The sequence below is a fragment of the Chionomys nivalis genome, chromosome 9, assembly GCF_950005125.1.
Source record: "Chionomys nivalis chromosome 9, mChiNiv1.1, whole genome shotgun sequence".
NCBI classification, from domain to species: domain Eukaryota; kingdom Metazoa; phylum Chordata; class Mammalia; order Rodentia; family Cricetidae; genus Chionomys; species Chionomys nivalis.
This window is the reverse complement of record NC_080094.1, coordinates 23,208,066-23,231,741: the sequence shown is the minus strand read 5'-3', so window position 1 is coordinate 23,231,741 and position 23,676 is coordinate 23,208,066. Positions and strand designations below refer to the sequence as shown.

Below are 23,676 nucleotides of genomic sequence, written 5' to 3'. Positions count from 1 at the left end.
CATTGTCATAGTCCATTAAGATGGAAAAGGGCTAGTCATTTGTAGGTTTATATTATTTCACAGTTGCTTAGTGTGATCTTGATGTGTGATTAATGTCTAAGAAATAGTTATTAATTGAAAAACCATTACAGTCTTATGGATGAACTTAATGTCTTTTTAAAAACATTGCTTTGTATTTGTTTCTGCATAATGGGACAGACACCATGTAGTATAGTTGGTCAAACAGAAGATCACTGGGTAATATAGAGAGGGAGGGCCGGGTCTCCCTCTCTTTGTTGATTGCTGACAGGTGTTTTCTGGCTTTTGCTATTCTCTGCATGGTGAGGACCTTGTGCATCTTCCTACCATAGAAAGCCCAGATCCAGAAGTCTGGTCTGAACACTCAGCCTCTCTTTTCCTTTGCTCAAAATAATGTAATGAACCCAATTTATACTTTTGCTCCAGTTTTGTTTTCTCTTGTCACTGCCTTGTCTCTCCCTCTCTCCTACTGAAGAGTGAAGCACTTGGGTACATCTTAGAAATTACAGCCGTATATTTCACATTAAGGAATTTCTCTATCAGAAACTGTGAGGAATCATTTATTCTAACAGGACTTGGGTAGGATTCTAAAATAAAAAGATAGGGTCTCACTTTGTAGTCCTGGCTGGCTTGAAACTCACTATGTAGACTAGACTATTGAGCTAACAGTTATCTGAGTGCTGGGATTAAAGACATGTACCACTACGCCCAGCTTTGGTAAGATTCTTACACTTATTTGTTGGCGTAAATTTTAGCAAACACCTGCTGGTTACAGGGTAGTAGAGTTGGAGGCCAGTATTGCAGTGATTAATGTAGTAGTCTCTTTAGAATTTAGTCCAGGGAGGCAGATGTGTAAATACAGAAGTGCAGCAGATACTGCAGCTGAAGTTTGAGAAGGATTTCTTGTAGTTTTCTTAATTCAGAATCACCCCCTGTCCCATGACTCCATTCTTGGACTGTGTTCTGACACCATGTGATAAGCAATAACTATTTTTTTTATTATAAAGTGTTTCCTAAAGGCTGGTGTGACTTGCTTGAACTTTTGTAAAGATGTCTTCACATTTTTTCTCCCCAACTTCTTTGTTTCTTAAAAAGCAGGGATGGGGAAAGGGAGGTTTAGGGGTCACAGTGCATGGTTTGTAGCTCAGCTCAGTTCAGTAGATAGTCCTTGTGTACCTCCTATGGGTCTGTCCTGAAAGGCAATGAGGATGCTGAGATAAAATAGATGGCGATGCTCTTGTATTGGGAAGAAGTCAGGCTAGGAAGAGATGACACTGAGATATCATTTTGATAACAGTCTCCTAGGATGGACTTTAGCCAGTACATAATATCCACAGCCCATGCCTCATACCATAGCCAGCCAGGCATTCCTATTGGTTGTTAAAATAATCATCCCGTTAATATTCTTGCCATCTTTGAGGTACTGTTATTAGTGTAGAAAGCAGTAATACCTTAAGGTATTGTTTGAGTTTCCTCAAAAGAGACTTGTAACACTCAGTTGGTAAATTCTGTTTTAATGTTACAATGCTGGTGAGACTGAGGGGAGAGTCCTTGGCTTGAGAACTGAGCTTTAGGGAAGGGTTTATGTCTCCCTGGGCTTCCTGTCTGGCTACCTGATGTGCTTTTTAGTTATCACACTTTATAGCCTTTTGTACCCAAGCACTTTTTTTCTTTTTAATTTGGCAGAATAAACAAGAAGTAGGAAGATTTCTGAGGTCAGACTATGAACTGAGTGCTTTCTAAGATTAGAAGCTATACTAAGGCATCGAGGGTTTATTGAGTATTAATGTATGAGGAACTTCCAAATAATCAATCTGTGAGCATTCTTAGCACCCCTGCTATGTCTAACACTGTGCTAAGCAGAAAATAGTAGGAAAGTTTTCTGCAGCTTGGTGAGAGAAGACTTAACATGAGAGAAAAAGAAGTCAGCATGAGAACAGGATACTCTGTCCAGGGATGAGTTGGTGGGTTAGACTCTGAAGAGCACTTAATGTGTGCCTTCTTACAGAGCACTGTGACTTATCACACAGGAATAAATATTGGCTCTCATACTCTTTGGTGGCCACAAAGTTCTCCTGATGTACTGTCATCCAGTTTCTCTGGTGTCATTTTCTGCAGTATGAATCCTTATGTATCCCGGACTATGTACTTTCAAGCTTCTATAACTTCTTGCTGTTTCTACTTCCCCTAGATGTGGACTGACTTTATTTTGTTTCTTTTAACAAGATTAGAATTTCTTGATGATTTCTGTAAGGAGTGCACACAGGTTTGGATACCCTGGAACTGGAGAATTAGTGGGTTGTGAGCTGCCTGATGGGTATCAAACTTGCATTCTCTGTAAAAGAATAAGCATTCTTAACCCCAGAGTCACCTCTCCGGCCCTAATAAATGGTTTCCTGATAAGTTAGTAAATAAATCTTTTTCTTGTTCCTTTGCCTAAGGATCTGTAATTATTTCCTTGTATCATTCAGAACTCTGTGAAGTAAGAAAAAAAAAACCTAGTAAACATAATCAGAAGACTATTCATTTTCACATGGGCAGAAAAACAACGAGGATTTGTTTTCCCCTACTAATTCACATCTTATACACAAGCACAATATAATATATGGTCCTATTTGTCATGAAAGTGGCAGTCATTCAAGATAGCACTGTAAGTTGATAGAACCATTTGGGAGGCAATTAGGTTGTCTATCTTGAGCTGTAAAAATGTTCATACATATGACCAGTAATTCTGCTTTTGGAAATCTATCCCAAGAAAATATACAGTATCTAGAATAAGCTTTCTCTCAGATAATATTATTTATAATAATGAGAAGTTGGAAAAATGCTGCAATGACCACCAGCCTCGACTATTATAAATTCATTTAGTTATTAAAGCAGTAGTTCTACTGGATGATGCTTATTGAAAACTAAACAAATAAAGATGCTATTATATATACATGTCTAATCATGCTAATGTGGAAAAAAGATTATGCTGAGGATAGTTGTGAATGCCTGTAATCTTAGCATTCATGAAAGTGAGGCAGAAAGATTGAGTTTGTGCCATCTTGGGTGACAGTGTAAGGCCATGTCTAAACAAATTAAATTGAATAAATGATCTAACTCTGTGATACACAAGGAAAAAAAGCACTGGAAGGAAATAATAGCACATTGATAATAGTCATTAATATACTATAAGAAAAGTGGAAGTTTATATGGGTATTTTGGGGGTAGGGTTCATGGTAATTTCAATAGGCATTAAATGAAGCAGGTTCTTACTAAAATGGTTGGATAGGCATTTAAAAATAATAAAGTACATTTTAATTTGATTGCCATTTTAAGCAAGAAAAAAATGTGGTAATACTTTTAGTGGCAGTAAATGATTGGTTTTAATAATTTTTAGTAATAATAAAGATGGGGCGGTGGTGGTATGGTACATGACTTTAGACCCAGCTCTTGGGAGGCAGTGATAGGCAGATCTCTTGAGTTTGAGGCTAGCCTGGTCTACAGTGTGAGTTCCAGGACAGCCAGGGCTACACAGAAAAATCCTGTCTTGGGAAAAATCAAGGAAAGAAAAGAGGTGGGGGCTAGAGAGATGTTTCGTGCCTAAGAGTACTTACTGCTCTTGCAGAAGCCCAGAGTGTAAAGTATGAATCACTAACATTTTTAAAATAATTTAAGAAGGCAAATCAGCAGAGCTTGGTGAATGACCTAGTATGTAGTGAGAGTATGTATATGCCATGTGGAGATACAGGAAGTTTATTGATACAACCAAAGTGACATAACTAGTAAGTATTTGTTCTTGGATTTACATACTGGGGCATCCTAAAATCCTGTTTCCTTTCTTCTGCAGTTGAGATCCCTCTCTCAGTTGAAGGGAACTTTCATGCAGAGATGCTGGGGAAAGAACCCAGTGACTTAGCCAGCCTCCCTCCCTCCCTCCCTCCCTCCCTCCCTCCCTCCCTCCCTCCCTCCCTCCCTCCCTCCCTCCCTTTCTGTCTTTTTTTTTCCTTTCCTTTTCTTTCACACGGTTTCTCTTTTTAACAGCCCTGGCTGTCCTGGAACTAGATCATGTAGAACAGGCTAGCCTTGAACTCGCAGAGATTGCTTGCCTCTCCCTCCTGAGTGCTGGGATGGTGCCCGGCTACTTTTATTTATTTTTAAATCAATTGTTAGAGCATAAAAGTTTGCTTTGTTTTCATAGAGTTTGATAGGGCAGAGTCTTGAACCATTCTTTAAATTGTAATGCATCTGTAACTGGTAGTTCACTCTAAGTGTGAAAATTGAGAGTAAAATAATTAGAAACCTTGGTTACTTGACATTTTCTTGTATCAGTATTTATGTATAATAAATTAGAATTTTAAAAAGCAACAACAAAAACCCCTGATCTTTCATGAATAGTTTTGAGAAATCCTGGCTTACTTGGTTCATGTGATGAAGTGTAAAAGAGCTTCAGTCTTTTCTATTACACTATTAGTATCTACCTCAAAGAGTTGCTTTATAGATGATTTGATGGTAAATATTTGGGTTACTTAACATCTGTATCTGCCCTGCACTGTGTGCACATTACTTAGTCCGCACTCCCACTCTGGAGCAAGTCTTGCTGTCACTCTCATTCTTCTGAGACTTTGGGTCGGCTATAGGACAGTGAATGTGTATTCATCTGGATGGAGCCATGCTATTTTCTGCATAGTTTACAGAGGAGCTGTCCCTTGTCCCTCTGCTTTTTTCTGTGGTACCAGAGGTAAGAGTTCTAATTCTATCGCTAACCTAACTTAGTTTTGACCTTAAGGAAGTCACTTTGTCTGATTCTTAATTTTTTCCTGCCATGATAGAGGAACCAGATTTTATCATTTTACATTCCTTAGCATCTAGCATGACAGGGCTAAGCATATTATGGATGTTGCATACTGTGACCACTGATTATAATAGAAGTTTTTCTAAAAGTCCTTTCAGTTTGTTTAATCTGAACATCTTAGGTACTTTATCGTCTGCCTTTCCTCTGAAGGGATCATGTTTCATATTGTTTATGTAATATATATGTATGTATAGTTGATCTTATTTCCTCATGTCTCTAACCTACTACTCTTCTAAGTCAGCCAATATGGTACAATGAAATGTGTCTAAAGTAAACCACCAGGGTTAATATAAGGTAAGGGTGGAAGGGGCTGGCTCAAAAGTCAGGAAAAGTATGTTTGTCTACTCTTATTCTATGGGATTTGGGCCTAGGGCAACCCTGCCAGGCCTGAGTAATGGCTGAAGCCTGGAGCAAGGTTTTCCATGTGCTGTATTGGGGTCTCCAGTAATTGGAACATGGCACTTTCCAACTTATAATGGATAGCAGAACGAGAGGGGCATTTGTCACTGCCTGACTTCTCTGCAGGAGAAAGGCTCATAAGTCACAGCTGACAAACCCTTTGATGACTTTTAAACTTCATTTACAGCAAAGAATAGCTATAATCAAGCAACAGCAAGCAGTGACTAATCTTACCACATTATCACTGTGAGGAGCCAGCCTCATGAGGCATGAGAAGTGGGAGGGGGCCATTTTGCAGTTTCCTAGCAAAGTGCTGATTGGCTCTTGGGCTTGTGAGCATGGTATAGGAAAGATCAGGTAAATTTGCCTGAAGGATCAGAAGCTGACCAACCCTAGACTCAGCATCGAAGCCATTCTTTTCCAAGGTTAAAAGAACCAATTCTGGTCTCTCAGATTTGTGCCATCTCTCATCTTAAATAGGACTCAGTAGTAACTTGTCTTTGGTTACATGGAACGTACATCGTCCTTTGCCTCAGGAAGAGGCTTAAAAGACAAGACAGTTCAGGTATGTAGTAAGGGCTTTTTATATGATTAGCCGTATATACAAACCTGAAGGGTCTTTTGTGGTGTAAAATCTAATGTTTTATGTGTTCCAGAGAGTGACCTATGAGAGCCAAATTTTTGGCTTTGAACAAATGAGCTAAGTACATAGCAATCCAAGATAAAAGACTAAATAGCAAATGATAGATACACAGGTGATAGATAGCCAAGCAAAACATTATATCAGGTTCTCAAAACATCAGCAGAAATTGACTGGGGAAGCCTCTTTAAGTCAGTCGAGTCTGCTAGAGTTCCCAATAGAGTGACTCCCTAGTCAGGTCCCCTTGAATGAGGGTGACAAGTCAAAGAACAAATAGCAGCAGATAGAGAAAATATCAAATCGGGTACTCAAAGATCTAGCAGAAACCAGTTGGGGTTTCTCTCTGTGGCTAGACTTTCAGCCTTTCTTTCCCATTGTAGGTAGTTTTATATTGTGGGATAAATGGTAGCATTACCTCTGTTGGGAATGCATGTTTTACCTTCTAGCTATTCTCAAAGTAAAGTAGCTTTGCTTTGGGGTTGTTTCATTGTACTCTTTCTCTTTGTTACAGCAGAGGTAAGAGGACCAACTTATCTCCAGATAAGAGGCTGTGGAGGACACTTTGATATGAACATCTTTGGGCCTGAAACAGCAAGGAAACCCTGATTCCAGGACTAGCTTCTCAGTGAGCACAAGTGGCACATAGCAGTTTACAGTATACAGTAGATTGTATGAGGTCGTATGAACATTACTGGTAAAGCCAGGATCATTCTTGTGGATGGAGAAATCACCGAGAATGATCTCATGGAGAAGGAAGAAACATAAATGATCAGACAAGCTGCAATCTTCTCGCTCTAATCATGCCAATTGCTGTGACTCTTAGACTCAGTTGCTTGTTAGTTTTTGATTTTCTTTCTTTGTGGTACAGGAGAGAGAACCCAGGACTTTATGAATGCACACTAATAAACAAGTACTCTACTACTGAGCTACATCCCCAGCCAGAGACTCAGTTTTTTAATCTGCAGAGTGAAGAGAATATTTATGCTAATTTCTTAGGTTGGTCAGGATCCTGAGGAATCACTTGTATAAAGCTTCCACATATTTTGGTTAAAGTCTATATGTTGTGTACTCCCTCAAGACAAGAGTAAGTATGCATCTGTCAAGGGACTAACTAGGAGACAGTAACAGATGTTCTCCCATTTCAAACATTTTCTAGCCCTACTCTGTATATGTATTTACAGAAGCAGGTGCGGGAGGATAAGTTTGAAAGACGATTCCAGATATTGTTCCCATAGTTTAGTTTCTTGCCACCACCCAGTGGTGATTCATCTTAGACAGTCTCCCTTTTGGTAGATCTTTCTCTCATGTTTCTCCTCTTGTCTGGTACCCCAAACTTTTCTTAGGCTACTTCTGAGACAGTGGACTTTTTACCAAGGCACATCTGCTTTGTGACCATGAAGGTATCCCATGTTTGAGTCTAGTTACTAGACTAATTACTAGATGAATAAACACATAGCTTATTTGCTAGTATTTGGTCTATAATTAGCTTAGAATTTGGATTTTTAGTGATCATTAGATGGATAGGTAGGGTTGTGGGTGACTTCTCTTAGTAACTTAAGTCAGTTTTAGAGATTAAGATAGTTACCTACCCACTGTTTGTTGCATTTACCCATAATTGTTAAGGGGCATGTTTCATAGATTCTAAGCTTCCACCCAAAGCCATAGTCAAAAGTTGAATTTGTGTATAAAATAGCAGGAGAGGTGGGATGTACACTTGGACCATGGTGTGGAGTGAGTGTGACTTCTGTTTCTGCTTTACATGTCCCTTCAGGGCCTTCTGCCTGCTGACAACAGTGGAATAGGACAGAACTAGGGCCTTATGGCACAAGTGAGTGAGGGTGGCCTATGTAGAGCCTAGAATCCCTTCTTACGCTGTGACAGTTTGACAGGCATGGAGAGGAGACACTGTTGATGTACTAGCTAGACACTAAGGCAAGGGTTAAGAGAATTATATAGGCTTTCTATTCTAACTCTTACTCTCTGATTAAATAATACTGCGTTGGGAGACACAGGTAAAAACCATCAGAACTGGACTGTGGAGCACCGAGAGTGTTCGGCTGGATTAATCTGTTTTCATGGAACATTGGGTTATCCGAGGTGTTAGTTTCTGTCACTGTGACAAAATAGATGAATAAATCATAATAATAATAAATCAGTTAAGGAAAGTGAGGGTTTGTTTGGGCACACAGTTTCAACTCATGTTTGGTTCTTTGTTTCTGAGTCTGGTAAAGCAGAATGTCTTGGTAGAGGGCATGGTAAAGCAAAGTACTCATCTTAAGGTGGCCAGATGCAGAGAGACAGAAACGAGCGAGAGATGAGTGAGACACATGCTTCAGAGACATGCCGTGATGACTTACAGCCTCCAACCAGGTGCTGACTCCTTACAGCCGTTTCTGCCATGAGGTCATCGGTGGGTGGGTTAATCCTTGATAGACTGACTGACATCTTCACAGTATAGTTATTAAAAAATAGTGCTTCTAGTTGGGGAATAAGACTTTAGTATATGAATCTTTGGGGCTGTTGATATCCAAACCATAACATTCTGTTTGTTTCTTTGCGCTTTTTGTTGTTTTGTTTTGTTTCTTTTTCTTTTTTCCTAGGCAGGATTTCTCTGTGTTTCCCTGGCTGTCCTGGAACTCACTTAGCCCAGAACTCACTTTGTAGACTGGGTTGGCATTGAACTCACAGAGATCAACGTGACTCTGCCTCCTGAGTACTGTGATTAAAGGCGTGCATTGCCACTGCCACCCAGCTGCATTACCAGTCCCTAACATTAGACTGATACCCCCCCTTCTCCCCCCCCCACCTATTTATTTATCTGTCTATTTATTTATTATTTTTGAGGCAGGATCTCCATGTAGCCCTGAGTGTCTTAGAACTTGCTGTATAAGCTAAATAATAGAGGAACAGAACTTGTAGAATGAATCTATATATGTAGAAAGGGGATTTATTAGAATGCCTAATCCAACAATGGCTGCCTATAAACAGAAGGTCCAGGAATCCAGTAGTTGTTCAGTCCAAGAGACTGGATGTCTCAGCTGATCCCCCAGTGTACACTAGAATTCCAGAGAAGTAGGCTCTAATGCCAGTGAGGGAATGGACTTGCCCGCAAAAGTGAGAGCAAGCGGGCAAAGAGAAAGTGAGCTTCCTTCCATGTTATTTATGCAGGCAGCCAGCAGAAGACGCGGCACAGATTAAAAGTGAATCTTCTTACCTCAGAAAATTCAGATTAGAAATGGGTCTTCCCACTTCAGATGGTTTAGTTAAGAAAATTCTCTCATGGGTGTGCCCAACCACTTGGACTTAGTTAATTCCAGATATAGTCAAGTTAACAACCAAAAATAGCCATCACATTGGGCTAGCCTTGAACTCACAGAGATCAGCCTTCGTCTGCCTCCAGAGTGCTGGAATCATCATGCCTGACTTAATTTTTTAAATTTTAAACACTTTAAAAACATAATTTATTTTTATTTTATGTTCATTGGTGTTTTGCCTCTATGTATATCTGTGCCAGAAGCCCTGAAACTGGAGTTACAGACAGATATGCGCTCCCATGTGGATGCTGGGAGTTGAATTTGGGTCTTCCAGAAGAGCAGCCAGTATTCTTTAACTGCTGAGCCATCTCTCTAGCCCCCTAGCTTCAATTTTCTTAAAAATTACATTTATTCACTTATTTAGTCAGTCTGTGGGTGCACATTTGGAGTTTAGAGGACAGCATTTGAGAACTGATTCTCTTCCTCTGCCGTAAATGTGGATCTAACAAACTCAGGTCTTCGGGCTTGGTGGCAAGTGCCATTATGAGCTGAGCCACATCACTGGTCCCCTGGGTACTATCTGGCCATAGCAGAATAGTCTAAATCTGCTCAGTAGTTGAGGATTCTGAGGCCTAGCAAGTGTGAGGGAGAGGGACATGGGCAAGCTCATAAATTGACAGGACTAGATTTGGAACCCAGTCCTCCTACCTGACTCCGAAGTTTGGGCTGTTTTTTGCTATTTCATCATGTTTTGTCGAAAAACAAAACTAACAACAATAATAAAAACTAGGTGCCCAAAATGACTTTTTTAATTTTTATATTTTGAGACAGGGTCTTAACCATGTAACCCTTGATGCCCTGAAACTCACTGTTTAGATCAGGCCGGCCTTGACTTACTGAAATATACCTGCTTTGGTCTTTTAAGTGGTGAGATTAAAAGCCCATGCCACCATGGTGAAAGAGGGCTTCTTGACAACCAAGAGAGCATTCTCTACTTGGTTTCAGCAAGGCCAGTACAGGAAACACTCCAAAATGGTTTTTGAATGTGAGGTATAGAAGTTGGGTAGTAGCCCGGGGGGGGGGGGGGTGCACACTTTTAATCCCAGCACAGAGGCAGGCAGATATGAGTTTGAGGCCAGCCTGGTCTGGTCTACAAAGTGAGTTCCAGAACAGTGAGGACTAAACAGAGAAATCCTGTCTTGAAAAACTAAATAAGTTAATTAATTAATAAAAAAGAATTTGGGCAGTAATAGAAATATGTAAATTCTATATCTTTTACTTATTTTATTATGGGGGTGAAGACAGGGTTTCTCTGTAGCTTTGGAGCTTGTCCTGGAACTCACTCTGTAGACCAAGCTGGTCTCGAACTCACAGAGATTCACCTGTCTCTGCCTCCCGAGTGCTGGGATTAAAGGCATGCACCACCATTGCCCAGCCCTATATCTTTTCAAAATTTACTAAAGATACAACAGAGCACTTTCAAATTGATTAGCCTACTTGATTACTACACAGATCTGAAAAGATAATCAGGGAGATGCTTTCTGTTTTCAGAAAAAGAATGTTAAAAAAAAATTTTTTTTGTAGGAATCACATGACTTGTCAGGTCACATGAACAGCTGAGCCAAAGTGGAGCCTTATGGATCTGTAGCCAGTTCAGCTTGCACTTCCATACTTTTAGAAGCCTTCTGTGGTTGGCTAGATGAGAGCTGAAGTTTCTCATGGGAGTGGAAATTGTCAGTGCTTCTTGGGAAATTAGTTCTGTCTGGCCAGTAATGATCATTTGGGCAGTGTTAATGAGGAGGGCCTGATGAGTTTAATGAGATTAATAGATGTTCTGTCATCCATGGGTGCCTGGTAACCAGGATCTCTGGGCTGAAGGAGTCCCTAGATACTGACCCATCTAATTGCTTAGCTTTCTCCAGAGATAGTCTCCTATCACTGACAGCTATTTACCAGCTTGCTGCCCTAGAGTTATCTCAGGGCAAAGGCAGGAAAATGAAGCCAGAAGTAACCCAACATGACTGGCTAAAACTGACTAAGCAGCATCGGGCAAGAAGAGTAGCAGCTCCTTCTTAGAGGTGAATATTCCATGAGGAACAGGTTCAGTCCTAGGCAGGTTTAAACACTAGGCTTAATCTGAGATTAGGATTGAAGCCTAATGAGGGAGTCATGGCTGAATCAGAGTCAGGTTTACAGATAATCTGTAGAATGTCAGGTCCCCTCACTAGCTGCTTAACCTTACATAAATCATATAACTTCAAAAAAAACCGCAGTCTTTAAAAGGGGTTGGGGGGATGACTAGCAATATTATTTTAGTCCTTTTGTGATTCTATGACAGAAATTATTATTTTATGAACAATAAATTTATTTAAGTTCTAGAGTTCAAAAGAAGGTATCTGGTAAGTGTGCTTAGTTCCAGGGCAAGTCTTTTTGTTCTCTTACATTGTGGAGAGGGAAAGGCAGTTCTCAGGAGGTTCTTTATATTATAAAGATACTAAAACCCATTTATGCAGAGTTGGCTCTTATGCCCTAATAACCTAAAGACTCCATTGTTGTCTGTCCTTAGATAACCCTGGTGTTATCTGAGTGGTTTATAAAGAAAGTTGCTATTAATGATAAAGATATTCTGGAGAAAGCTAAGCAGTTTGCCCATAAGTTCTACTGCCTCTGTGGCTCAGCTGCTCTTGGTTACCAGGCAGTGAGGGATGGACAGAAGGCCTGTTGATCTATCTCTTAAACTCTTAGAATTAGATTTCAACATAGAATTTGAAGGAAGAATGAGATTCTAAATGCCTCACAGACAGAAATCTATGGCATTCACAAAAGTCCTATGCAAATTGAAGAATTGTACAAGGGGGGGAGGAAAAGGAGGGGTTGGTGTGTGTGTGCGCGTACGTGAGTGCGTGTGTGTGTGTGTGTGTGTGTGTTTGTTTGACTCAGATGAATATTCTTGCCCTGCTTTTTTGTTTTGTTTTTGTTTTTCAGTCAGACAGACCTGAATTCCAGTTGTGGCTTTGTTTTATTAACTAATTACTTTGTTTCAATTTCCTATTTAAAAAACAAGTCTTATGTTAAGGTTAAATGGGAAGAGATGTATGAAGCACTGGTACTCAAAATCAGAGGCTCTTTTTACTGCAGTGAATTTGGGTAGATTCTCAGTTACCAAAAATTTAGGAGTTGTCCCTACTTTTTTTAGGACTTTTGTATGTTTGCAAAGCTCTTTCTTCCCCCCTAGTGTTGGCTTTTGTGTTCTAGAACATAGTTTCTGCCCGAAATGTTTGAACTTGGGAAAATGGTCGATTTTTTTGCCAAATTTTCTTTCTTACTAACTTGGAGAAGCTGGCCCATCCCTATGAGCTGTAATTGCATTTCAAAGCTTTTGTTCCTGGTGGGATTTAATTAGTAAGGCTCCAGCTTTTAAGCAGTTGTTTGTCTAGCAAGTGAAAGTGAAGAGAGTGGCCTAGGAGGCAGTCCCTCTAGTTTTCCTCCAGCATAGCAGTGTTTTTGAGATGCTGTCTTTGTTTTCTGTTCCATGCTTTCCTGAATGCCCATCTCACTTAAAGGAAAAATAGAATACAAAAATCCTGATCTTGTGGAGTATGATAGCCCATCCCTGTAATTTTATTTTATTTATTTATTTATTTATTTTGGTTTTTCGAGGCAGGGTTTCTCTGTAGCTTTGGTGCCTGTCCCAGAACTAGCTCTTGTAGACCAGGCTGGCCTCGAACTCCCAGAGATCCGCCTGCCTCTGCCTCCTGAGTGCTGGGATTAAAGGCGTGCGCCACCACCGCCCAGCTGTCCCTGTAATTTTAGCACTTGGGAAGTGGAAGTAGGGAGAAGACTTCAAGGCCAGCTTGAGCTATGTGAGACTTTGTCTTTAAAGAGAGAGGTGGGGGAGAGGGGCTTGGAGGGATCAAGTGGGAGAGAGGATATCAAAGGGCCAAGGCAAAAAACCCAAAAACCCAAAACACCTAGACTTAGAGCTAGAGGACACCCCAAACCCAGGCTGTTCTGTGGTATCCTGGCCGGGTTCTTCTCCATTATTTTATTTTATTGCCACAGTAAGAACATAAAAACAAAGTTCCAGCTAATCTATCATTACAGATTTCTCTAATAACACATGTGGTTGTTATATGACCTCTGCCCTCTCCATGCCCACCACCCACCACCCACCTCTCCTCAGTTGTATTATTATAAAAAAAAGTCTTGGAGTATTTGGTACTTTGCTCTTAGTCACACAGTTTATAAAGCAAGGTGTTGCCTGGCAGTAGGGAATAGTTTATCAAATGAGATAGTTTTTGCTGAAATGGATATTGATGTTTTTAGGATTTCCATTCTGAGACACGTTAATCTTGATGTGGTGGCACATGCTGGTGATCCTAGCACTTGAGAAGCAGGAGGGTCTGGAGTTTGTCATCATCTATGGCTATATAGCCAGTTCAAAACCAGCCTTAGTTACATGTTACTTTGTCTTTTTTAAAAGATCAGAGGAATAAAGGGGGAAATATAAAATAGGGCTATTTATTAAGTTGGGGGTTGTTGGTTTGTGAGGGTGGGCATTTGGACCAGACCAGCAAACCAGACCTGAAAGCTAGGTCGTATGGCATACACCTCTGTGATACGATTCAAGTGTTCTACAACTCCCTAGACATGTGTCTGTCCTCTTGGACTTAGGGAGTCTACAGAATAGCATACAGCCTACATGCCAAAGTATCCTGCAATACTTAAAATTCAGCTGGGAGCATATAGATTGAGAGTTTGAGATTTGGGTATCAGAACATGTTCATATAGCAGCCACATGCATAAACTTTCTGTGTCCTTTCTACAGAGCAGGAACAAGGCGACAGAGTTGACTCTGACTCGTGGTGTCCTAAGAATGTACTCCAGTCTGCTCATGACTCTCGTTTAGAGTGGTCCCACTAGCAGTAGTGTTGATAGAATAGACAGATATATATATAGGTTGTACTAATATTTGATCTTGTAAAATCCTCCACAGTTTGCAAGGTTCTTTTATATTTACTGTTTCAAGGCTCAAGTGAGTTGAGAAAAGATTGGCAGAGCCGAATCTGAAAGACTTCTCCAGTAAACCAGTGAGTGCTAATCTCTCCACTCCAGTAAACCAGTGAGTGCTAATCTCTCCACAGTGCTACACAAGGGTGCTCAGTGAATGCTCCCTACTCACAGCATGTTAGACACTCCCAACAGTCTGCGGGAATCCACTACTGCCTGTCTTTGTCAGGTAAACGGCAGAGCCAGCAACCATTGCATCTGAACTATCATCTCTGCCTTCCCTCTTTTCTCCGTCCACACTCTAGGCCTGGCTGGCTTCCTCCTGCCAAACAAAGTGGCATCTCTGCATAATTTTGAGCAGGATCAGTCACCTGGTGTCACATAGGCAGCTTATAGTTTCTTTATATTTGTAGAGGGACACAGAATTAATCTTTGAATGACTTACCATCCAGGTAGGAGGATGTTGTAACTGAAAAATGGGGACCATTAAACATTTCCTGTTGCTTATGGAGAGTGTATTTGGTATGTTCATGGTTATCTCCTTGTGTCCTTTACTGATTTGTAAATGTTGGTGTAAAAGTAAACTTAGTAATGAGCCAAGTCAGTTCTAAAGCTCACACCAGCCTCTTCCTTAGTCGTAGCAAGATAAGCTTTGAGACCTTGCTTTAGGATAGTACAAAAAGATTACACATTTCTTCAGCTTGAAGTCTTAATTTTCTGGGGGAAAAAAAGCCCCCCGCTCCCCTAGTATTAGGTAGAATAAACAGGCAGGCTGGTGAAGGTTTTTATACATTTTGATTGGAGACTATTTAGTACCTTTTGAAACTGCCCTAGAAGATGAGATTGGGATTGCACACAGAACGCAGGGTCAGTAAGTACAAATGCCAAGACGAAACCACAGACTTTGCCTTCTGGAATTAACATCTCTTGGTGCTTATGCCAAGGTGCAATTGTTCTGCAGAGGGGCTCTGTGGAGGGGCTCTGTGGGGTACAGATTTTTCCCCCCTTTCAAAGACCGAGTCTAATTAGCTGGCCTGAATTTTACTGTATAGATCAGGTTGGCCTTGAACTCACCTGCCTCTGCCTCCTGAGTGCTAGGATTCAAGGCAACAGGACTTACATTTTAAAAAGTCAAGTATAGGGGTATGCACTTGTAATACAAGTGCTAGAAGAAGCAGAGGTATTCTTATGGCTAGCGAGGTCAGCCTACTCAGTGAAGATTAAAAAACAGTCTCACAAAACAAACAAGCAGGCAGATTGTACCTGAGGCATGATAATTCAGTTTGTCTACTGACCTGCATATAGACACATGTACAAGAGGAGTTGCAAACTCGTTTATAAACTGAACTGATTTTGAATCAGTATAAAGTGAATAACTAATAAATTAAATTACTAAAGACCATTCTCAGGTAAATTTGTTATCTTAACTATTTTAATTGGCTTTAACTCTAGGAGGCAGTGATGAAACTGACAGAAATGGGCTTTAAAAGTGTTTAAATGCCTCTTATTAGCAAGGTAACAATCTTACTTTTTTTTTTTTTTTTTGGTTTTTCGAGACAGGGTTTCTCTGTAGCTTTGGTGCCCGTCCTGGAACTAGCTCTTGTAGACCAGGCTGGCCTCGAACTCCCAGAGATCCAAGTTAACAATCTTAAAAAAAAAAAAACCTGAGTCTCAGTTTCTGGTAAAATAATCTATATATTCATCCACAAGTTTTTGGGATCAATCAGTATTATATGCCACCCTTAGCCTATAGTAAGTGCACCTTTTGTAGAGTGGCTGGCACAATAAAGACTTTATTGGCTAGGTTAGTAAAGATGAGGTACATCTAGATCAGACTAAGCAATTTTTATAATAGGGGACTTCAAAAATCCCTTGAAATAGCTAATGTCCTCTTTGTTATGGCTCTGCATTGAAGGAACAGAAATGCTGTAGAAAAATACTAAATTTAGTTTTTAGACGGGGTAACATTTGTGATAAATATTTTAAAAGATACAGGGTTTAAGAAAAATGGAGTCAGGGCTGGAACGATGGCCCAGGGATTGAGAGCCCTGGCTGGCTTCTCTTCCAGAGGACCCGGATTCTACCCCCTGCACTCACATGGTGGCTCGCAGCTCTCTGTAACTTCTAGTTTCCTGCCAAAAAACACCAATGCTAATTAAAAGGAGTCAAGAGCCGGGTTAAAGCCAGCCTTGCTGTTGACTAGCATTATGAACTTCAGTGTTGGTTTTTCCCATGTGAGTACCAAGTAAGGGAACATTGTAAGCCATCTAGTATAAGACTAGCAGCCAGTAAGTGGCAACTGTTGATAATGTAACAAGAAAACAGGTTGCAGGGACAGGGAGGATGGGTATCATAGGGATGAGAATGTGAGCAAGGCAAGGAACAATCCAGGTTAGTCACGATATGGGCCACGAACATTCCTCGAGCCTAGCCTGGGAACCCAGTTTCACATTGGCATTATCTTTTCAGGTGGATACCATGTCCTTGAAGATTCAGACCAGCAATGTAACCAACAAGAATGACCCCAAGTCCATCAACTCTCGGGTCTTCATTGGAAACCTAAACACGGCTGTGGTAAAGAAGTCAGATGTGGAAACTATCTTTTCCAAGTATGGCCGTGTGGCTGGCTGTTCTGTGCACAAAGGCTATGCTTTTGTTCAGTATGCAAATGAGCGCCATGCCCGGGCAGCTGTGCTGGGAGAGAATGGACGGGTGCTGGCTGGACAAACTCTGGGTAAGTTAACCTCTGCTGTCCTCTATGTAGCTACTGTCTGGGATTTTATGATTGTAATGTATATAAGTTATATTTGTAATTCTTAAATGAGTGCCTATAAGGGATTATTAGGCCCCTTTTCTCCTGTCTTTGCTTTCCCAATGAGTCTTTTTTAAAAAATTATTTGTGTTTCTGGGTATGATGGTGTGAGCCTTTAATCCCAACACTTGGAAGGCAGAGGCAAGTGGATCTCTGTGAGTTCAGGGCCAGCCTGCTCTATAGAGTGAGTTCCAGGGCAACCAGGCCTGCACAAGGGGGATCCTGTCTCTGAATGAATGAGGTTTGTATACACTTAACACATGAATATGTAAGTCATGGCTCCTGTGTAGAGAGATGTCAGAGGACAGCTTTTATGGAGTTGGTTCTCTGTTCCCACCTTCATGCGGGTTCTTAGGATCAGACTCAGGCCATCAGGCTTACTAGACAAAACCTTTCTCCCTGTTCTTCATAGCCTCTTTGTTTCCCCTTAAATTTTTTTTTTCAAATACAGTATATTTTGAATATTCCCCAACTCCTCCCAGACTTTGTTTTTTCCGAGACAGGGTTTCTCTATAGCTTTGGAGTCTATCCTGGAACTTGCTTTGTAGACCAGGTTGGCCTCAAACTCAGAGATCTCTAGCCTCCGCCTCCTAAGTGCTGGGATTAAAGGTGTGCACCACCACCACCCGGCTTCCTCCCAGATCATACCCACCCATCTAATTTTTTTTCCCTCTTTCTCTCAAAGAAAGATATGAATAAAAACAAGGAAAATTAAATAAGCAAAAAAAAAAAAAAAAACCAGAGAGATAAAAATGAAGCAAAAAGCCACCCTCCAGGAAAAACAAACAAAAAACGATTAATTTAGTTTAGTGTTGGCCAACTCCTCCTGGGCAAGGGCCTGCCCTGGTACGTGATAGACACACTGGAGCAAACTAATTTTTCTTTTGCTGGCAGATATCAGTTGCAAATAACCTCTTGTTTAGTAGTGAGAATACTTTGTTCAGTTAACCCCTTTAAGTGCTACAACCTGGTTGGGCTCGGGCCTGTGTAGGTCCTGTGTGTGCTCCCACAGCTTCTGAGTCCTGTTGTGTCTAGAAGACACTGTGTCTTTGAAATCATCTTATCACTTCTGGCTCCGGCCTTTCCCCCTCCTCTTCTTCATAAATCAGTGTGCCTCGAGGGGAGTGGTTTGATGAAGACATCCTTGTTGAGTCCTGGGTGTCTGTTAATTCCTGTCTGTTGTAAAGCAGCTTCTCAGATGTGGGTTGTTCAATGCACTCACTGATCTACCATCATAACCTCTTAATAACAAGCTTTATGGGTCCAGTTAAAAGCAAAAAGGAACAAAATGGACTAGTATATCCTGTTACCCCAGTATATAGAAGATAGGGGTTAGACTCCTTTCTAAAAGCTGTGAGGAGCTGTGAACACAAGGACTAAAGGGAAGGCATGTGCTCTTGGCATTATTGATTACATACATATGAAGTGACTGTTGTCTACCTCAGTGTTTTTATGTGTGTATGTGTGCACGCGTGCTTGCTTGCTCACATACTTTGTATAGGAGTATATCTGTATGTATGTATTAGTGAATATGAGATGTGCAGATGTGATTAAATGTGTAGAGAATGTGAGCACATAGTTTTACATGTATATGTATGTGTGTGAGAATATTTGTGAGTGTGGAAGTTGATGTACTTATATTTTATTGAATATTTCTTATAGGCTAAGCACTATGGTAGGCATAAAGATGTTTAGTGTAATACCCAAGAGTATTCGTTGGCTTCTTTGCCTATAAGCAGCCTGATTATATTTGAGTATAAGGGTTATCTATGTATATGACTTTCTTACCTGGATATGTATATAATATGTGAGGGTGTATGTGTTCATATATATCTGATTTATATGAACATACTTGAAATATGTATTGAAGACTTACGTATTAGAATATATATGAATATACAACCAGGCATATACCTGTGATGTCCTAGTATTCTTCTAATGTTTGAAAATTAAGTGAAGATCTTTAGATACCTCAGTTCCATGTGTGCATTGTGTAAATACATGGAGGCACGATGATGATATGTGTGGACATGCTGCTGTCATGTCAGCATTCCAACTCTGCTTCTTCCCTCCACACAGACATCAACATGGCTGGAGAGCCCAAGCCCAATAGACCCAAGGGGCTAAAGAGAGCAGCAACTGCCATATACAGGTGAGGCTCTATGGTTTTTTTGTCTGTATTGGTTGGGTTCCTCTTTTCACAGAGGGTGTAAATGCTGATAGTGACAGTGTGCTGAGTTTAGAATTTAGGAAGACATTTGGAGATGAGGACCTATGGAGAAGTGGGCTGAGTGGCCATCTCCCTTTGTTTTCCCAGTGGCTACAGCTTTGACTATGATTACTATCAAGACTACTTCTATGCCAGGTGAGCAGGGAAGGGGTGTGTCTAGGCATTAAATAGCCAAACTGGAAGGGTCTTAAGAGATTGCTGGTGTAGCTCACAGAGTCCTGATTGGGAACTGAAGCACAGAAGTGTGAATGGGTCTTTGCTTCAGGATGCTTCACAAATCAGGGACAGAGGTTGGACCAGAGCACTTATGTCACACTCTGACTGCCTTGCCTCTTTCTAGTACAGTAGTTTTTCTAGTCCTATAGTGTAGGGAGTGCATAGCTTAAGGATGAACACAGCTGACTAGCTGGGGTACAAAAACAGTCACAGTGCCTTCACAGGTTGTTCTTGAGCCCTTAAACTCTGTTCAGTCTCATCCAGCCAAAATGAAAGCTTGATCTGACACTTACGACTAAGAAGCCACAGTTATCTGGAGGCCTGAATTAGTCCCTGATGGGTTGCGGTCTGCCTTCTATCCCCAGTCAGTCCTACCTAGACTTCAACCTTGAAGTCTATTTCAGAGGCCTCAGCCACATTTGTTGAACAGTTTTAAGAACTCATTATCCTTCTACATCTGCCTGTTGAGTGCAGGGATTATAAGACTAACCACAATGCCAGCTCCTGGTCATATGCTTGACTAGAGGTTGTGGTAAAGATGAAAACAAAACCACTCTTTCCTTCTCCAGACATTCCAAGGAAAACACCTTTTCTGAACCATCGTCCTGCTGTGTGTGTTTCAGGAAATAGTATGGTACAGTGGAAAGTCTCGTAACTGGAAGTCAGGAGAATTACATGCTGATCTCAGCCATGTCACTGAATGGATTGTCTATCTTTGCAAATTCTACTACTAGCCAGTGAGATAGGCTTATACCAAATGATCTCTCAGGACTCCTGAAGCTCTTGAGATTCACTGGTTCAGTGATTTCTGACCAAGGTCAAAGCCATCACCTCCCCATGTGGGTCAGAGATTGGTTCATTCCCAGAGACCGATCCCTAGCTGTTACCAAAAATGGAGCCTTGAGTTTCTTAGTGATGGCAGGTATTATGACTCCAAAAAGTAGTTATAGAGTGTATGTATCCCTGACACGGCCGTGGTTCCTTTCGGAGCCGAGGTTAAAGGCAGATGTGGTGGGACAGTTCTACTCACCCTTCAGTTTCTGTCTCATTTTCAGGAAGAGAAGCCCGTTTGGAGAGGACCAGGTTATATGCTAGAGTAACAGCAGATAGCCTGAGAGCTTTGGGTCTAATTTAGTACCCTCCCTTTAAATACTGTTGAGTGCTTGACCTATATCTCTGAAGTATAAAAGGCGTTGAAGTGGTCAAAAAGAAAAAAAGGGTTTTAGCTGGCGGTGGTAACACGCCTTTAATCCCAGCACTTGGGAAGCAGAGGTAGGCGGATCTCTGTGAGTTCGAGGCAAGATCTAGGACAGCCAGGACTTGATACACAGAGAAACCCCTGTCTCGGGGTTGGGGGTGGGGAGAAATAAGGGGCTTAGAGTCTGAGGCCATGGTTGAGTGTGTATCCAGCTTTTGCCTGTCATTGTCATACTTTCTCAAGTGTTTTAAATCAGGTTCTCATGCTCTACCCTTACTGCACGCTCAGGTAGACAGTGAACTTGGACAGCCCTCATTAAGTAGATAGGGGTTGGCCACCTATTTTCAGACCTCTGTTTCCAGGTGGGGACTTGGGCTGTTGTGACATTTACAGACTGATCAAAGGTTGGGGGTGGCAGTTGTCTGAGCAGAAGGCAGTCTGGATGTCAGTCTCTTGAGACTGGGCACCCATACTGCTCCTGGCCTGACTGTGGATATGGTGGAAATAGTAAGGCTTTCATTAGACTTTAGCATCCAGTAAAGAAAGCCCTTTTCATACCAGGGCTCACTGAAAGCAGAAACTTCTTTCTGGGCCTTTCAGGTTAGACGGGTAAAGCTAGTGTTGTAGTGCCTCCTGGTGGCCACAGGCCATGCTGCAGCCTCTGTTTTATTTGCCTTTGCAGGCTGTTTGATTATCGAGGCCGCCTTTCTCCAGTGCCTGTGCCCAGAGCAGTCCCGGTGAAGCGACCTCGTGTCACAGTTCCTTTGGTTCGCCGTGTCAAAACTACAATACCTGTCAAGCTCTTTGCCCGTTCCACAGCCATCACTACTGGCTCAGCCAAGATCAAGTGTGAGTGACACCTTCCTTCCTTTCTCTCTTTCTTTCATTTTTATTTTTATTTTATTTTGAGACAGGGTCTCACTATGTATCTCTGGTTGGCCTGGAACTTACCATATAAACCAGACTGACCTAAAACTCATAGAAATTTGTCTACCTCTGCCTCCTGGGTGCTGGAATTAAAGATGTGTGCCACCACATCCTGGTGACATCTATCAGTCTTTTTAGATTGGATCTTGAACCCCTTTGGTTGTATACCAGATATCCTGCATATCAGATATTTACATTACAATTCATAACAATAGAATTACAGTTAAGAAGAAGCAATGAAATAAGTTTATGGTTCGGGTTTACTATAACATGAGGAACTACATTAAAGGGTTGCAGCATTAGGAAGGTTGAGAAGCACTGCTCTAGATGGTTTGGGTTTTATCACTAAAATGATAGAATCACATTTTTAGCAATTGATTTTTAAAATTTTAAACTTTTTTGTTTCTTTTTGTTTTTCAAGACAGGGTTTCTCTGTGTCACAGTCCTGGCTGTCCTGGCATTCACTCTGTAGACCTGACTGGCCTCGAACTCACAGAGATCTGCCTCCAAGTGCTGGGATTAAAAGCATGCGCCACCATTGGCCGGCTAATCTTTGTTTTTATTTTATGTGTATACCTGCATGTGTACCTCTGCACCGTGTATATGCAGTGCCTGTGGAGGCTAGAAGAAGGTGATGGATCCTCTGGGACTGAACAGTTGTTACAGACAGTTTTGAGCTGTCATGTAGGTGCTAGGAATCAAACTCAGTCTTCTGCAAGGGTAATCAGTGCTCTTAGCCAGTGAGCCATCTCTCTAGCCTCTAGAATCATACTTTATTAACATTGATAAGTAAAGGAGTAAATCTACAGTTGAAGTTACTCTTAACAATTATGTGTTTGGATGCATTTCTTAAATTAAAAAAAAAAAAAGAAAGAAAGAAAGAAAAAGTCCAGCGCTGTGGTGTGACACCCACTGAGGCGATAGCATTATTCTGGTCTTTGTATACTGCAGTCAAGCACTCAGGAAATCTAATTGCAATAGACTTTTTAGTTGTTGTTTTTTCCAAGATAGTGTTGGAGTCTGTCCTGGAACTTGCTCTATAGACCAGGCTAGCCTCAAACTCACAGAGATCCACCTGCCTCTACTTCCTGAGTGCTGGGATTAAAGGCGCGTGCCACCACTTGGCACAACCCCACCCAATAACACACCTGATGACACATGGTTACTTCACTGCAGACCTACATTGTTTTTCTTTTTGCGATAGGATCTCATGATTTAAACCAGTTACTTTAGAACTCAAAATCCTCCTGCCTTAGTCTCTGAAATGCTGGGATTGCAGATGTGCAGCACACATGGCCCAGACCTACAGGCAAGCTTTATTTATAAAACATAAATAAAATATCAATCTGTTTCCCCCTTTATCTAAAATCATAAAAAATAAGACTATATCTACTATAAGAAAAACTATATACAATAAGTACAATAACTATATACAATATATACAGGCAGTAAATACATCAACAATGCCTAGTTCCTTTGCATTTGACAAATTCAGAGAAAATAATCCATATCCTATCTTGGTGAGTCGAAAGTCTCATACCGAATTTTACTATCATAACTTGTATTACCATTCAAAGCTATCTTTTGCTATCTCTCAACCTTAAATACTTTACATTTCTTTAGTGAATTTCTTTTCTGAGTCCCGTAAACAGTGAAAACTATAAGTGCCTAGTTTTCAACTACCTCAGAGACCCAAGAAGTATAATAATAACTGCGTAACTTCCGAAAAATGTGAGAGATGGCTGGCTACCTGGACAGTCACCCAAAGTTCCTCTGCAACATTGGGGCATCCATCTTCAACCTACAGGCCTAGACTATCTGAGAGACTTTTCTATCAAGCAGGGTTTTTGAGGTCTGTCCTACATTGTCTGGGCAAGGTTTGGCAGTCACTCTGTGTCCTGCTTGTCTAATCAGGACAGCATAATGTCAGCAGTTGAGGCAAAGGCACTTTCTTGCCCAGTGGCTTACTTTTGTTACAAACAAAGCAAACTCCATGTGGAGTTTCTTCGATGCCCATCATCTTCTCTGAAGTAGATTGGCGCCACCAGGAGCAGACATGTCTCATTTTTATTTAAAAAAAAAAAAAAAAAAAAGAACCAGTGTCATTCTAAAAAAATGCCATATTCTGTAGATCT

At 41.0% G+C, this 23,676-nt stretch overlaps 1 protein-coding gene across 2 annotated transcripts in view; it reads left to right on the top strand.

Annotated features, from left to right (window-relative positions):
• The window catches only part of Raly (RALY heterogeneous nuclear ribonucleoprotein), a 69,657-nt gene that overhangs the window by 41,730 nt on the left and 4,251 nt on the right, over positions 1–23,676 (top strand). Inside the window, exons 3-6 of one of the 2 annotated variants that reach the window (XM_057781410.1) lie at positions 16,628–16,892; positions 19,050–19,122; positions 19,288–19,335; positions 21,297–21,463. In XM_057781410.1, coding sequence (XP_057637393.1) covers positions 16,637–16,892; positions 19,050–19,122; positions 19,288–19,335; positions 21,297–21,463 — 544 coding nt within the window. In that variant the 5' untranslated portion in view covers positions 16,628–16,636. The remainder of the gene's footprint in view (positions 1–16,627; positions 16,893–19,049; positions 19,123–19,287; positions 19,336–21,296; positions 21,464–23,676) is intronic. The other variant, XM_057781411.1, reaches the window with a different exon arrangement.